This window comes from Protopterus annectens, chromosome 4.part0, assembly GCF_019279795.1.
Source record: "Protopterus annectens isolate FY-2018-M chromosome 4.part0, PAN1.0, whole genome shotgun sequence".
NCBI classification, from domain to species: Eukaryota; Metazoa; Chordata; order Ceratodontiformes; family Protopteridae; genus Protopterus; species Protopterus annectens.
In genome coordinates this window covers 757,442,421-757,458,204 of record NC_056733.1, presented here as the reverse complement: position 1 = coordinate 757,458,204, position 15,784 = coordinate 757,442,421, and the positions used below count along the sequence as shown (strand labels likewise).

Below are 15,784 nucleotides of genomic sequence, written 5' to 3'. Positions count from 1 at the left end.
GAAAAGCCACTATGAAAGGAGTTTACACCCCAACCCTAGGGTTGGGCATGGAACCAAAAAAATGTGGAGCATGTAATCAGCATATGTATATCTTGACTCCTTACATCTGAGTGACTCCTCCAGGTGCATCTGCAGTTACCGCCTACTGACGCCTCTAGGCATCACATATTGCTTGTTCATATCTGCATCAATAATTCCAAATCCATGCTTATATACAAGATTTTAAAATATTTCATCTTAAAACTTACACAGTGGCAAACTCAGCTGCATTGATATTTGACCTCTGTGTAGTGCAGTTAAAGAAATATCAGCTGTTTTAATGATATTAATTTATATAGCTATAATTTTCACATTTTTTTAAATATCTCCACAACCAAGTAACAGAACTCCTTAGCCTCTTATGAAACTCAGCAAGTTGAATAAAATGCTGACAGTATGTGTATAACTTGAATGATTGCTGAAATATTGTAAGTTGTTTACAATATATTATAAAAGTAACAGTTACTGTGTTTACTGTGACTTATAAAATTTGGTTTAAGACCTAGAACCTAAAGAAAGCTACCACTATAAAAATACTTTGTGCTGAACAATTTGCCTTTTATACTTTTTTCGTAACACTTATCATTCCAGAGATATGAACATTTGATCGGATGTTGTAAATCTTCATTCATTTCTTACTGATAGGACTTCGGTTCCGTCCTCAGAACCGACACAGCTAATACACAAGTTCACGCCAGGCAAAAACTCTCGCACTAAGTCCTACCCATAGTGCCCCTCTTCTTCTCTCCATATTTCGTTTGCTGCGTACTTTTCAAGACATGTCAATCCATTTCTCTTAGCCAAGTGATAGATTTTTTGGTATTTTTACATGTTTCTTGAATTTACTTGTACTTTGTACCCTTTTTTTGCTTTTATATTCTTCTTATCTGTGAGTTTGTTTTTTTTTTCTGTTTGGTAGTTTATACCAGTGTATTGTTGCCCCAGCCCTCTGCCCTTGTGGTATGCCTGTTACAATACTTGGTCCCCTTTTCCCTTTTCTTTTCTATATATATAAAAAAATATATATATATATATATATATATATATATATATACACACACACACACACACACACACACACACACACACACACACACACACACTAAACTCACATATTTGTATACTCTTTAACTGTTACCTTAAATATGTCAGACAAAAAAGGAACAACTGGATTTAAACAGTGTGAGAAGTGTGGGAGGAAAATGCCCAATTTGGATGGACACTAAATGTGTCTACTGCCTTGGAGTTTCCCATCTCCAGACTCAACCTCCTTGTGACTTATGTAAAAATTTTAGTTCTCGCACTCTTGCTGAGCACAAGAACAAACTCATTCTTAAGGGCTTGATAAAAACCCCTTTTTCGTTGGGCCTCTCTGTGGCGGAGGTCTCCCCACCTCCCAGAAAAGATGAGAAAAAGAGAAGCCATTCGGTTCCAACCTCTCTGACTTCTAAGGAACCAAAACATTCTCAGACCATTTCTGAACTGAAAATGGCAAAATTATCTGCATCGACTATTTCGGCTCCATAGTCCTTTGGCACCAAAGCCGTTGGCAACCACTGAACTGACAATTTCTACACCTGCTTCTGTACAGACTGTAGCCTCACTACCAGACACAATCTCGGCACCGATATTGGTTCTGTCCTCGTCGCCAAAATCCGAAATTTTGGCTAGGACCCAGATACTGTCCAACTATAGATCCCTTCTTTGGACAGCAATATAGCCATTTTCTGCAAAGACCAGACTCTCCTTCCAGAGTATCTACATGGTCCACAAGGACTGTCTCTGAATTGGACATATTGAGGCTTGTCGATCAACTTTTGGCAGTTAGAGGAATTCCATCCCTGACCAGGACTTCCTCCCACCTGGAGCCAAAGTTTTCTCTGCACAGTCACCAGCATACCCTCCTTCAACCTCTTCCCAGGCTTTGAAGCCCTCCATTCTGATGTCTACCTTAGTGCCTATGCCTTCGGTTCCTGTGATGATTCCCTTCACGGTTCTGGAGCCTCCCCTCTGGACTTCACTCCATTAGGAGCCGATCCACCCTCGGGATTGTGACTGGTCTGTCGGCACCGTGACTCCTAGCTCGGCGTCAATTTTTTTTCTATGGCGCCGTCTACTGCTCCAGCTGTTCCAGCAGTTCCTGGTTTTCTCGAGGCTCCTATCCTGGTGGAGGGCTCATCGGAGGGGGTGTGACCCCAGTTGCGAGGTTGTCCCCCTTGGTACCGGGCTCCCATCCCTCTTCAGGTGGGCCTGCCTTCCAGGTGATTGAGAGGGCTCTTGCTTCCGCAAGCATGCAGTTGGCACCTCCAGCATCAGAACCTGACCCCTCTCTCATCTAACATGCAGTTGACACAGTCCACTAAGCGGGGACTTCGAGCACGGGAGCAGCAAGAGACCCTGCTCCAGGGCACCCTATCTTCGGAGTCTTCCTCAGAAGACCCCACTGAGGAGCCACCTCAAAAGAGAACATGCAAGAGGAAGCACACAGATTCCCCCAAGGAATCCCTCACCGAAGATACGGATTTTGATGAGGAGAAGGGTCCCCACAATCTCCCTCCTCCTGAAGATGTCTCCTTTGGAGACGTACTGGAGATACTAAAACAGAGGGGCAACTGGAAGTCCATCAACCCTCATACTGAGGAATCTGTATTCTTGCAAGCTTTCCATGGTCGACTCTCTACTTCCTTTGTGACCCCACCTACAGATGAACTAATTAAGCTCATTGTGCAGCATGCCTGGAAGGCCCCTGACAACGTTGAGCTGATTCCCCAGAGGCCAGATGAGATTTGTTCCCCACCAAAAGACCACCCCATTGGTCCAAAGGTTTGACAGTAGACTCCATGGTTGTGGAAGCGGCTATCAAGAAAAAACTTGCGGAAGAAAGTTAGATTGTCCATCCTCCGAACATGGAGTCCTGGACGATAGACAGATTGGGAAAGCAGACATATGCTTCGATGACCTTTGCCATATGGTCTCTGAATTACATGGCACATTTCACACATCTCCAGAGGGACCTGGTTTCAGAACTTTCAGGTACTTTGGTCAGGGGTATTACCTGCTGAGGTGCGGGATAAAGTTGCCTCTTAACTTGCTACCCTAGAGTCCATTTGTAACTCCTCCATGCATTTGATCGCCCATACAACCGAGGGGGCAGCTAGAGCAACTGTTTCAGGTGTTGTCATGAGATGTCACGCTTGGATGCACTTATGTTACTTCGTACCCCTTCAAGTCTTCCTTCATCAATGCTCCCATTAATGAGTCTTCCTTATTTGGCCTTAAAGTTAAGGACACATTAGCCAGGTGTGAGAAAGAAGGAAAGACCCTATCTGCCATGGGCATACATTTTTCAGCTCCTCAGTGATCTTACTCCAGGAATCAGAGGGGTGGAAAGATGTGATTCAAGAAATCCCAAGGACCTTTCCGCAACGCACGTGGCGAGCAGTCACCCCGGGGCAGAGGGGGGAACTCATCTGGGAGATGCCCCTATCATGGCAGAGGGGGGCTGCAAAACCAGGGTTCCAGAGATTCCTTCTCTGGTCAAACCCTATCAGCGCTCCTAAAGAGTGGCCCGATTGCTTTCCTCTGGAAGCAGTCGGGGAATGTTTTTTCCTGCGCCACTTGACCTGGCAATCAGTAACTTCAGCTTTCTGGGTGCAGAGGATTATGACCAGAGGATACCATATTTCCTTAGGCCTTTATCCCATGCCTCTAAGGCGAATCCCTGACACACACCCAGTCAGGGAGATACAGCAGCGCTAGAAGTTCAAAAGCTGCTAGAAAAAAAAGTGTCATCCAATTAGTCCCACCAGACCAAACAGGATCCGGTTTTCACTCGAGATTCTTTTTAGTGTCAAAAAAGACTGAACTGGAGACCATTTTTGGAGCTCAGTATTCTAAACAAGTTTGTCAGACAAGAAAAATTCCGGGTGGTCACGGTTCAGTCCATTGTCCCATTTCTGGAGAAGGATGACTGGATGTGCTGTATAGATCTTTCAGGATGCATATTACCACATAAAAATGGACAAACTGTCCAGACGATACCTCCTCTTCCAGCTTGGGAGCCAATCATTACCAATTTCAAGTAACTGCCCTTTAGTCTCTCCACAGCCCCCAGAGTATTCACTAAATGTATAGAGTAGTAGTAGCTCACCTCAGACTACAAGGATTCCGTGGGTTTCTATACCTAGATGATCGGCTCCTCACCGCTCCAACCAAGAGTCTACTGCTTCAAGCCATATCGTACACTCAAGGCCTGGTAGAAAGACTGGGAATTTCTATAAACTTAGGAACCTGGTACCGACTCAAATGTTCGATACAATCTCTTTCAGAGTTGCCCTGCCTCTTCACAGGCTGCTAAAACTGAGAGCTCAACTTCAGTAATTTACCTCTTTCTGTCTCTCTGAGTTTCTCCCCCTCCACTTACTCTCCCAATCCTGTTTTTAACTACCCTGTTCTTCTGTACCTTACTTATAACTTTGAGATGGGAATCTCCCATATCCTTCTGAAGACTTTCTTCCCACAGTGTTTACAAAAAAAAAAAACACACAAAGGATTATCTTATCTTATTTTTGTTCTAGTCTTCTGTTCCATCAATGTTTGCTAAATTACCTTAAACACCTATTTTTGTCTAGCAACCTATCTGTATCTGAAGTTTAATGTTCTGTAACTGAATTCTTAATACTCGGTGTGTTTATCTGTTTTATGTGGAGCTTTTCTCCCCGGGCCTCTACTGAAAATGGACATATATCCATTTAGACTAGCCCGGTCAACAAATGTAAAATAAATAAAAAATAAAATAATAAAAATACTTTCTCAAGACCTAGTCCCAGCCAGACAAGTTCTACAACTGCTGGGCTCCATGGCAGCTACAATTCCACTGGTCCCTTTTGCAAGGTTCCATATGAGGCTACTGCAGTGGCTCCTATCTTCTCAATGGTCTGTTCTAACACATGCAGTGTCTGACCAGATTCGCATAACAAGTCAATGCAAGCAGGTTTTGAGTTGGTGGATGAAGTCAGAGGAGGAGTTATGGAGTCTACCTTTTTCACGCCCCCAACCCAAAGCCACAATGAACGCGGATGGTTCCCTGATTGGGGGGGGCATTTTCAAGGGAGGATCATCCAAGGCACTTTGTCTCCCATAGAGACCAAATTGCATATCCGTGTCCTAGAACTGAGAGCGGTACTCTGAGTTGCAAGCATTCCAAACAAACCCCTCCCATCCAGGACATTTGCCATCCAGTCAGACAATATGTCAGTAGTCTGCTACATCAACAAGCAAGGTGGAACTAAAACCTATCCCTTATGCCGGGAAGCCCTAACAAAGGGGCAATAGGTGATAGCTTCCAACTGCTTTCTATTCATACAGGAGCCTCAGCCTCTACTATTACAGTCCAACTGGCGGCTATCGCCAATTTCCATAATGGTTTCAATGATTCCTCACTAATGTCTCATAGTCTTTGCAAAATCTTCATTAAAGGAATTGTACACCTCAAACCACCTATTAGAACCCCAACTGAACAATGGAATTTTACTTTAGTCCTTCAAGATTTGACCTGCTCACCCTTTGAGCCTTCCATCTCATGTGACATAAAGTTTTTATCCTGGAAAACCTTATCTCTAGTGCCTATCTCCTCAGCCAAAGGCTATCAGAACTGCAGGCCTTGTGTGTCAACCCACCTTACTTGATTTTCCACAAAAGAGTATCACTTTGTACTAACCCTTCCCTTTTGCCCAGAGTTATCTCAAATTTAAGTCTCAGCTAGTCCATTGATTTACCACTCTTTTTTCCTGAATTTTCCAACAGAGTTGAATACCAGTTACACATGTTGGATGTGCATAGTCAGATTAGTTTTTACTTGGATAGAACTAAACCTTTCAGGAAGCTGGACGAACTATTCATAACCTTTTCAAGTCCCAGATTGGGGAAAGCTGTTTCCAAAGTCATCTTGTCAAAGTGGTTGAGTGCATTACCTTTGTCTATCATCAGAACAAATTATCTTTGCCTTCTAGAATTACAGCTCATTCCACCAGATCAATGGCCACATCAGTGGTATTTCATTCCAGAGCCTCTATGGATGACATTTGTTTAGCGGCCGCTTGGGCAAACCCCCATACCTTTATCATTCATTACAAATTGGATATGGCCTCCAAGGGGAAGAGCATCTTTTGGCTCAATGGTGCTCAGGAATATCCTTCCATAGGGCCACCCAGGACGCAAGTAGCTGAGGACTCAGTCCTATCAATAAGGAACACATGAAGATTTACAACATCAGATAAAGAAGTTGTGTCTTACCATAACATTCCATCTGTGTTGTAGATCTTCATTCATTCCTTATGTCCCTCCCTCCTTCCCCCTGCCTAATGACTCCTGGTGGATCATTTGGTCCTGTCTGTCTGATAAGGTATTTGCTGAGATAGGGCCTCCATTGTCTCAACTATCTCTATTACCTCCACTGTCATATACTGGGCGGGCAAACTGAATCTGAAAAGAAAGCTTGAGAGTTTTTGGCTGACGCAAGCTTGTGTGTTGGCCAGGTCGGTTCTGAGGATAGAACCAAAGTCCTATCAGTAAGGAGTGAATTAAGATCTACAACACAGATGGAATGTTATGGTAAGACCTAACTTCTTTTTTGAAATTTGAGGACATAATTTGATTCCGTCAAAAGGCGTAGGCTCCGCCCATTGGAAGTTATAGTGCAAACATCCTGAGCTCCATTGGAGTGAATGAGTTAAGAGGCTGAGCACCTAAACCTTGACAATGCCTTAAAAATTAAGGTACACTTCAAAAGAAGAAATTGTGGGAGTAAAGGGTTAGTTTACTTTAGCTGTATGTGCAAAATATAATAAATCCTATGTAGGAAAAATTGAAAGAACATTAAGAAAATTAATTTATGAACATTATTAAGTATCAAGAGCAAAAATGTAAACAATACCCTTTTTTAACCATGCCTTACTGGATATGACGCACACTGAATTTAAATTTGGAATTTTAAAACTAGTTGACATTGATTCCAGGAGAGCAGACGTGGGAAAGCCAGTGGAATATAAAGAACTCTTATGGCTATTTCAACTCAATGCCTTTACCCCCAAGTTTGAATGACCGTATTAAGCCTGTTTTGAAATTACATGCAGCTAGGTTATAAAATAGGTAGAAAATGTTTTTCTTAGTTAACAACAGAATACTTAATACCTTGTGGTTTCTTTTGACTTGATGTGTTTTTGTCTGTACATATTTTTCTTTTGAAGCTTTTTTTTTTTCAACTAGGGTGGATGTTCAGAAAAAGTTTCAGATCTTGAATAGTTTAAACAACGGTCATGTTTGCAAACAATCTTATAGTAGTAGTTCTGTAAGAGGAGGAGTTAGTGAGGTTTAACTTAACCAAGCTAACTAAATTGTTTGGTATTAGCCAATAAGCAAGTGATGTCTGGTTTGAAAATAGTATTTAACTGTCTTTTAGGCTTGTTTTAATTTATTCTGATGAAGTTCTTGACTTGTAAGCACTTAATCTTATTTTGTAAACAATTTTTTTTTTTTTATCTCAGTTTGGATTCCTACTTGGATTTGGAGACTTGAACTACACAGTACACTAGTCACCACTTCTTCAGTCTATTTGTAGTGTGTTTGGTGACTGTTGGACCCCCTTTTTTCATTTAGTTGAAAAATGAAAATGGACAACACAGATGGAACATTACGTTGAGTAAGTAACTTCTTTTTTTAATGCATTCTGCCACAGATAACATGATACCATTATTGGGGGGAAGGGTGCACATATCGTGAGTTTTGACCTCGAGACATTTAAGTTCTATCCGTAAATGAGTGCGCCCCAGTGTAAGAGAAGACCATTCAGGCTGTTAGGATGAGGGTTACATTTGAAACTAGTGCAATCTGAATGGAAGACTCATTGGAAGGTAGCAGTCTTAGCTCCTTGGATGGATTGCCCCTTTTGTCAGAGAGTAATGTATGAGAGGCTAGTGTAATTCCAGACTGAATGAGCTGAAGCCCCATGAGAAGGGTGTTGATGATTGTTAGAAATGGAGGAACTTATGTTATTTCAGTGTGATTGTATCTTTGCTGATCTCACTGCCTTATTGTGGCACCTGGCTTGCATGCCCCTAAACTCGACCAACGTGAAGTCCAGTCCCCCTGTTGTGTACCCTGTTCTTAATGAGAACTTTACCCTTTGGTAATCTTTCAATTTGCAGATACCACTGTGTCCATCCTGCTGATGACGCATCTCTGCATCTTGCTTCCTGACATGTGATTATCCTTGTGTAGCAGCAAAACAGGATCACTCTGATATAGTTTGTCATTCTGCAAAAGCAGAATGTTTGATTTATTTTCCAAGAAAAGCTCCGTAAGAGTGCGGCTTTTGGTTTCCAGCAGGGGGCTTGCTTGCTTTCATACCTTGATAAAGGTAAAGGACTGGCCTAAACAACCTGATTAGAACTGTACAAAAATATTTTTCTAACACATCTGAACCTTTCTTTAAGAACTTTGTCAAATGGACTGTACTTAATACTGTGAGACTTCTCATTTTCTTTTTGGTCTCTCTCCTGTCTTCAGGTAAAAGTCATTTTACATCAGCGGGAACTTCAATTTGAAGCCCTGCAGCAAGAACAGCTTGACCTGATAAAGCAACTTACCATGTCACAAGAAGCCCAGTATACACAAGAACAATCCCTGAATGAGTTGCAAGCCCGGTATGAAGAACTGGAGGCCCAAATAGCAGAGTATCAGAGAGAGGCAGAATCAAAGGAGGATGTGGTCCAGAATCTACGTAAGGAGAAGATCTTCTTGGAAGTAGCGCTGCAAGCAGCAAAAGAAGAAAAAGAAGCACTAGATGAAGGAACACAGCGTTTGGAGGAAGGAACTGGAGTTGCATCTGAAGTCTTGGAGCAGCTAAGGCAAGAAATTGCTGTAAAGTCTAATCAGGTAATGCATAATTTTGTGAATGTGTTTACTTACTTAATTTTGTTTATTTACCTTTGCTGACCAGAATAGTCTGCTGAGCCAGGAACCCCTTTTCAACAGAGTCATATGATGAAAAGCTCCACAAGAAAGTAATGCAATGAATACAAGAATAATGTAAAATAAAATAGCAAACAATCACAGTAATAAAAGTTATTCCCAGTTATGTGGAAAATAACAGAAATGCTGATATCGATAATTGCAGAGGTTAATGTTCATAGATATGCATTACCCCCCCCCCCAAAAAAATGTTTTGCATAATTCATTCTGCTCTTAAATGTCTTCAAGTGCCCTAGTCCATAATTCACAGAACTAGCTCTTCTTAATCTTTAGGGGGAGTATAGCAGTGATGAGAAATGGAGTAGCCAGTTCTAGTGTTATACAAGGATGAAGCCCTAGCTCTGGCCCAGGTGACCTAGGATCAGTTAGCTATTTGGACGACTGATCGAGCTGGCAGTGGAGGATGGGTGTGCCCTTGCTGGGGTTGTGGAATGGCGTAGAGCTGCCTGTGTACAGCATAGGTCCCTCAAAAGAAGATTTGGATGCAAATAGGTGGCCTGGAGATGGGAGAATAGTCTCACTGAGCCACAAGTTGGCAAAAGATTTCAAAGTGGGTGTCTGGGTGTGTGTACACCTGTAGAGAAGACATTATGAGCCTCTGTACTGATGCAGATCACAAATACTTTAATTGCCATGATGCTGTTGAAGGCGTAAAACACACCCATGTCTGTTTAAATGGCGTTTTTCTCTGGCACTGTGATGAACTTCATGTGTATGGAAATGAATGGGCCAGGTACAGTTTAGAGGGAGGCTTGATGGTTGGCTGGCACGGGGGAAAAGTTAAGGAGAAGAAAATAATGAAATCATTTTAAATGATATGCAGTTTAAGTAACACCATCATTAAATTACTTATAAATGTATTCAAGATTAATGCAAGTATTTAAATGAGTTAGCATCATTTTCTCTTGCTGGTCTGTCACAACAGTTAAGAAGAAAGCTGATGAGTTCTACCTTTCTACCAATACTAAAAGTCTGAGTGAGATTTCATTGCCTTTTCCATTAGGGCCAAGGCCAGCAGGAATTAGTGTGGCAGAGTGAACTTACCTGGCTAGCAGTCCATTCCCCCTTTTTCCCCCACAAAGCTCTGCTGTTAAGGACCCTTTCACAGATCTCGTCAGCCATGCTTCTTAACTGATGAGAGAAAATGGTTCTAGGCTATCTGAATCCTTTTTACTAGCATTGGTAGTGTCTTGCAGATTTTGTTGCTATGCATGATCAGTTTTTTCAACTGCTTTTTCCAACTGTGACCATTTTCATTGATGCATCCATTTCACAATGTTTCAACGCAGTCTTTTCCTTCAGTTTTTAAAGAAATAATGAAGTTTTTCAAAAAGGTACTCTGGAACACTTTGTACAGTACACATTTGCCAGAGAAGTTCTAGACATTATCCACATTTTGAAAAGTAAAATAGAAAAGATGAAATCTGTTGCAGGCAGATGAAAGCGCTCAACCAAGTTTGTATGTGATTTATGTGGAGATCTCTTAGCTTCTTGTGTGGAGTTTGTGACGAAATAAAGCTGTTGGAGTTTAAATTTACACTTTGAGCTGTGCTTATCTTCGGGTGCCAAGTCATTTCGTGGTTGCTTCAAAATAGAAAAGAAAACTCTCCTGAAGTAGTATATAATAATCTAAAAATTACTATACATTACTCTGATTTCCTTCGTACCTGCAAATGTCTAAGCCATCCTTGTTATTCTTTACCATATTTTGATATTTAATGCCACAAGTTTAATTTCTTCTATCACTTTTACAACTTCCTTGTCATCTTCTTGTGTCAGAAGCTCCTTTCTTTTGTAGTTTCTGCTGATTGTTCTTCATAGCTAGAAATAGCACATCAAACAAAGCCCTTGTCTGTTTCACTATTCCCTTTATTTTAGATATTCATGCAGAGAGATGCTGTGAATTATTGCTTTTCAAGACTAAATAATGTTACACAAGTTTTGCAGTTCCTCTTTAAGTCATTTTAATTTAGGAAATTGCCAAAAGATGTATATAAAATCCCATGTTAAATCAGCATCCTATCTCCGTTAAATGGTGTAATGTTTGGATGCATTCTGGAAAGTCTTGCAGGAGTGTAAAAACTCGACATTTCTATTAAAAAATATATATATATATATATCATCACTGTTACAGCAGATCTTGGGGGTAAGGATAACTTTCTCAGTCTTTTTATGCACTTGTACTAATTAATATCTTCCTTCCAAATAGTTCTAAACTTGCTTCTCTTTGTCACCATCTTCTTTTAACTTTTTGTTTAGTTTACTTGTGAATCCCTTTTTACCCAGATAATCGTCATTTTAAATCCATCAAAGAACTTGTTTTTGCAAGTCATACCTTTCAGTTATGTACAGTTAAAAAGCTTTCAACTTCTGTTAATTTATTGTTCAGTTTACATTATAGTCTACATTCCTATATTTGTGGATTCTTCCCACTTCATTATTTTTCCTTATAGGATCATAGGAGGTTACTGGGCTATTGGCCCTGAGGTTCTTATAAGCCTAGCCAAGGGTTTAGCCCATGTTTAGACAAATCAGCACCCAATGCCCCTGTCTTGTAGGGACATGGGTGGAATCCCAGGGGTATATTTTCTGTTTCCCATCCAGTTATCCAGGTTGCGCTTAAAAACAGGTAAAGAGGTACTCTGCTTGATGTGGAGAAGGGAGTCTATTCCATAGATGAGGGAGTCTCTGGGACACAACAGTGTCCCGCCAACAAGTTTTTGATGTCACAGACCAGGTTGAGGCCACACATGAAGGTTACTTGAGTGGACCTTGACTTGTGGATATGCAGCAATCCCATCAAAGTAGGGTCCATGATCGCCTTGTATGCCAGACAAAGGTCACCTCTGAGGAGTCAACGTTCCTTTTAGCCTATCTGTGTATGGTAGATGTTTGAGGCCTTGGATTCTTCTGGTGAGGAACCTCTGTGGTCTCTCCAGCTGCTGCATGTGCTTTGCGAGATACATGCCAAAAGGAACGTTGTACTCAATAATGGGCTTTATAAGGGAATAATGCAGGGATGTTATGACCTCCTTGTCCCTGGATGAGATACCCTTACTTATGAGGTGGGTCATGTAGAAGGCTTTCCGTACCATGGAAGCAACATGGTGGTCAAAAGTCAGGCTGCTGTCAACCTGGGTGCCCAAATCCCTCACAACTGATTGAGTGCTTAGGACGTTTTTAATGTGATAATGTGTGGGGACATCACTCTCCCCAAAGGGGGGTGGTGATGCATTTTTTGGTATTCAGCTTGAGGCCATGTTTTGGCACCAGTCATTTGTCTGAGTGAGACCCTCTTGGAGGATGTCCACATCACTAGAGGAATTTATGACAGCACCCAGCTTGCAGGCATCTGCAAACTTGGTCAGCCATATCCCACTGGTTATGGCTTGCACCTCAGAAAAGTATATCCTAAATAACAGAAGCCCCAAGACCGAACCCTAGGGTATGCCACTTCTTACGGGTCTACTGCTTAAGGTGGCTTCTCCTATCTCGACTATGTGGGTTCTATCAGTGAGCCAGTTTGTTACCCATCTGGTAACACATGGATTGATGCTTAATTGAGAGAGTTTATCTATTATGTCCGAGTGGAGAATAGTGTCAAAGGCTTTGGCCAGGTCAAGGTAGGCCGTGTGCACCATCTTCCCCTCATCCATGGCCTTGGTGACTGTCTCAAATAAGTAGACCAAATTTAGTAGACATGACCTCCCCTTGACAAAGCTAAACTGTGTGGGATCAAGTGTTTGGAGGTTGCCTATGTCCTTTTTAATGAGGTCCATGATAATCCATTCCATGGCCTTGCAGGTCAAGCTAGCTAGTTAGGCTGATGGGTCTATAATTTCCCAGAATCTTTGTGTAAAGGGGTGACAGTGGCTGTCCTCCACTCAGCTGGGACAAAGCCAGTACTCCGGCTTTGGTTGAATAGGGTGCCTAATAGTGCTGCAAGTTCCTACCTGAGTTCACGTAGGATGCAGCCTGGGATGTTATTGGGTCACATGGAGACTGTATTTTTTGCCTTTGAGAGAGCAGTGATGACCTGTTCGCTAGATATAAGGGGAAGGAGGCAGGTACTGGGAATGTCCTGATTTACTGATTGGTGGTGGGGGCAGAGGGGTAAAACTTTCACTGATTCTGTCAGCCAGCAAGTTTGCTATATCTACAGCATTTTTATATGTGGTGTCCTTGACCACCAGTTCTGAACAGATCTGGGTGCTTCCTTTGAGGTTCCGGACATTGGCTAATCACAGTACATTAATCCCATACCAATCTTCAGAAGTTTAGGAATCCCTATTATGTGCAGCTCCCATTTTGTAACATTTTTATTGAAGACAGTATGTTCACGAGTGCATTTGTCTCTCTTAGTGAGCTTTTTAGTTAACTCCACCATCAGATTTCCTATGCCCTTTTTCCTGTCCAACCCTGTATCCCTTAATAGGTCATAATTTGCTCTGATCCCTCCCAATTGTTGCATTATAATGGCTTTCTATCTAAATTGATGAGTTAGTTCCAAAATCTCTTGTTTCATATTAAAACTTGCCACCTTGCAGCAAGTCTCAGTCAGGGATTCCCACCCCTACTATTTATTTTGCCAAAAGTAGAATGTTCCATGCCAGCTAATGCCTTTGTTCCATGAATATGTTTTTGGATATTTTTATTCAAGCAAGTTGCAATATGGGTTCACGTATATTAATATTAAGCAGAGTACAGTAACAGTTGTCATTATCTTGCAGTATACTGTACATGTTTTCTTTTTAACAATTTTCATTACATATCACACTGCCTTCACTTAAACCTCACTCCTGAACATTATTCTGCAGGCATTGTTACCACATATTCCATTTATTTCTGCGAAGTGTGCACATTACGTTTTCTAAAGCTCCTATCTCTAGTTCTTTATATTATTCAAAATTTTCATCATGGTTAGCTCAGATTTTGAGTTCCAAACTTTTACTAAGGCCTTACGCTCTCTAAGCAATTTCAGTAATGCATCCCAGCACAAAACTAGCATTTCCTTAGTACTGTTTTCCCCAATTCTGTCAAAGTACTGTGTGTGTGGCTTTTATAAAACTTCGAAGTAAACAAATTGCCAAAAACTGCTGGAGCCACGGGCGTCGGAAACGGTGTTTTATTGTTAAATAAACTAAAAACACCGCTAAAAACACATTAACGCTTTATATCAGTGTTGCGTTTTCATCTAAGCAAACCGACTTCTTCAGATACTCTCCCTAAAACAAATCAGCCTTTTATACAATTTATTTAAAATTCCTTATCCAATCAAAAACAACTGCTTAATTAGAAAATTCATAAATATTCTTTTTCTACGTGTATTTAAAAATGCCAACCTTTAAAATTTCTATAACTTATTTCTAACAATAAATAACCATCTTAACAACATGCTTTTAACAACAAAGTTGCAAGGAAAGTTGTTGAAAGAGAATGGTCTAAATTCATTAATTTAACTGATTTAGACCAGTTTCCCCATCATTTAAAAACATTATGGAAAGTAAAGGTTCCCAAAGGAATAATAAGATTAGAAGGGTACCTTCAAATGTGGACACTGTGCATACTGTAGTAACATAGTTAATAACGAAAAAGTTTATTTAGAAAGTAGACAAAAATGGATTAAAAGTGGTGATTACTACAATTGTGAAACCAAGGGTGTGGTATACCTAAGTTTATGTTCAGAATGTAGTGCTTTTTATGTGGGAAAAACTGAAAGAGCCCTAAAAAAGAGGATATATGAACATAAATATGAAATAGGTACAGGAAAAGAGATCAATTCTTTGTACAAACACAGTCAGGTTTGTCCGGATGCCAAATTTCATTTTATGGTTTTAGAGCAGGTCAAAAAAGATGTAAGGGGTGGATTATGGGAAGAAAAACTGGAATCTAGTGAATCATGGTGGCAGATTTCCCTTGATGCAACAAACTTCCCTGGGTTAAATGAATTTATTTCAATTGTGCCCCTCTTAAAATTGAAAGCAGGAATACTATAATGTTTGAGGCATTTTTCACTCTTACCAGAAGATGGCAGGCTATACCTGTACAAACTGTTTACTTTTTAAAGCATTTTATAAATAACAAACATGGATTTTTATACATTTTATAATATTTATATATACATTTTTTATGTTGAATGATTTAAAATGTTAAGATGGTTATTTATTGTTAGAAATAAGTTACCTGAGAACACATTTAATATTTAGGCTTTCATTCAAACCAGGCGGTGCATCTGAATTGAATCTAAGCTGCCAACTTAATTCTTTTACTTCAAGTAGTGTATTGATGTCACCAAAGAAGGAATCTATCTCTTACCCAAACATTGTATTATTATTGAGAGTCTGCTTTTTATAATGTTTTTCAAAAAAGGTCCTTCAAAATATGTTCTTAGATAATACTTTTATGTTTAAGCATATATTAACATTTGTTTTTGCTTCACTAGTTGTACTGCTATAGCACTTGTTCATGTAGACATTGCTCACTCTTGGAATGTAGTATAATTTCCAGTTTTTTATTGGCTCTGAGATTTACATTATTTACTGTCTGGTTAGAGTAGTCTATTTTTTTTTTGGTAACACCCACTAGGGTATATATACTGTGGTTTTCATTTTACTGTTTGATAATGTTCTTGATACTATTAAAAGGTTAAGAAAAAATTTTTGCTTTTTTCCCGGCCCCCTTCGTTGTTTTTTTTTTTTTTTTTTTTTTTTTTATT

At 40.4% G+C, this 15,784-nt stretch overlaps 1 protein-coding gene across 2 annotated transcripts in view; it reads left to right on the top strand.

Annotated features, from left to right (window-relative positions):
* GOLGA3 (golgin A3) overlaps positions 1-15,784 on the top strand; it is a 1,508,539-nt gene that overhangs the window by 877,458 nt on the left and 615,297 nt on the right. For both annotated transcript variants that reach the window (XM_044068715.1, XM_044068714.1), the window contains exon 11: positions 8,605-8,973. In XM_044068715.1, coding sequence (XP_043924650.1) covers positions 8,605-8,973 — 369 coding nt within the window. The remainder of the gene's footprint in view (positions 1-8,604; positions 8,974-15,784) is intronic.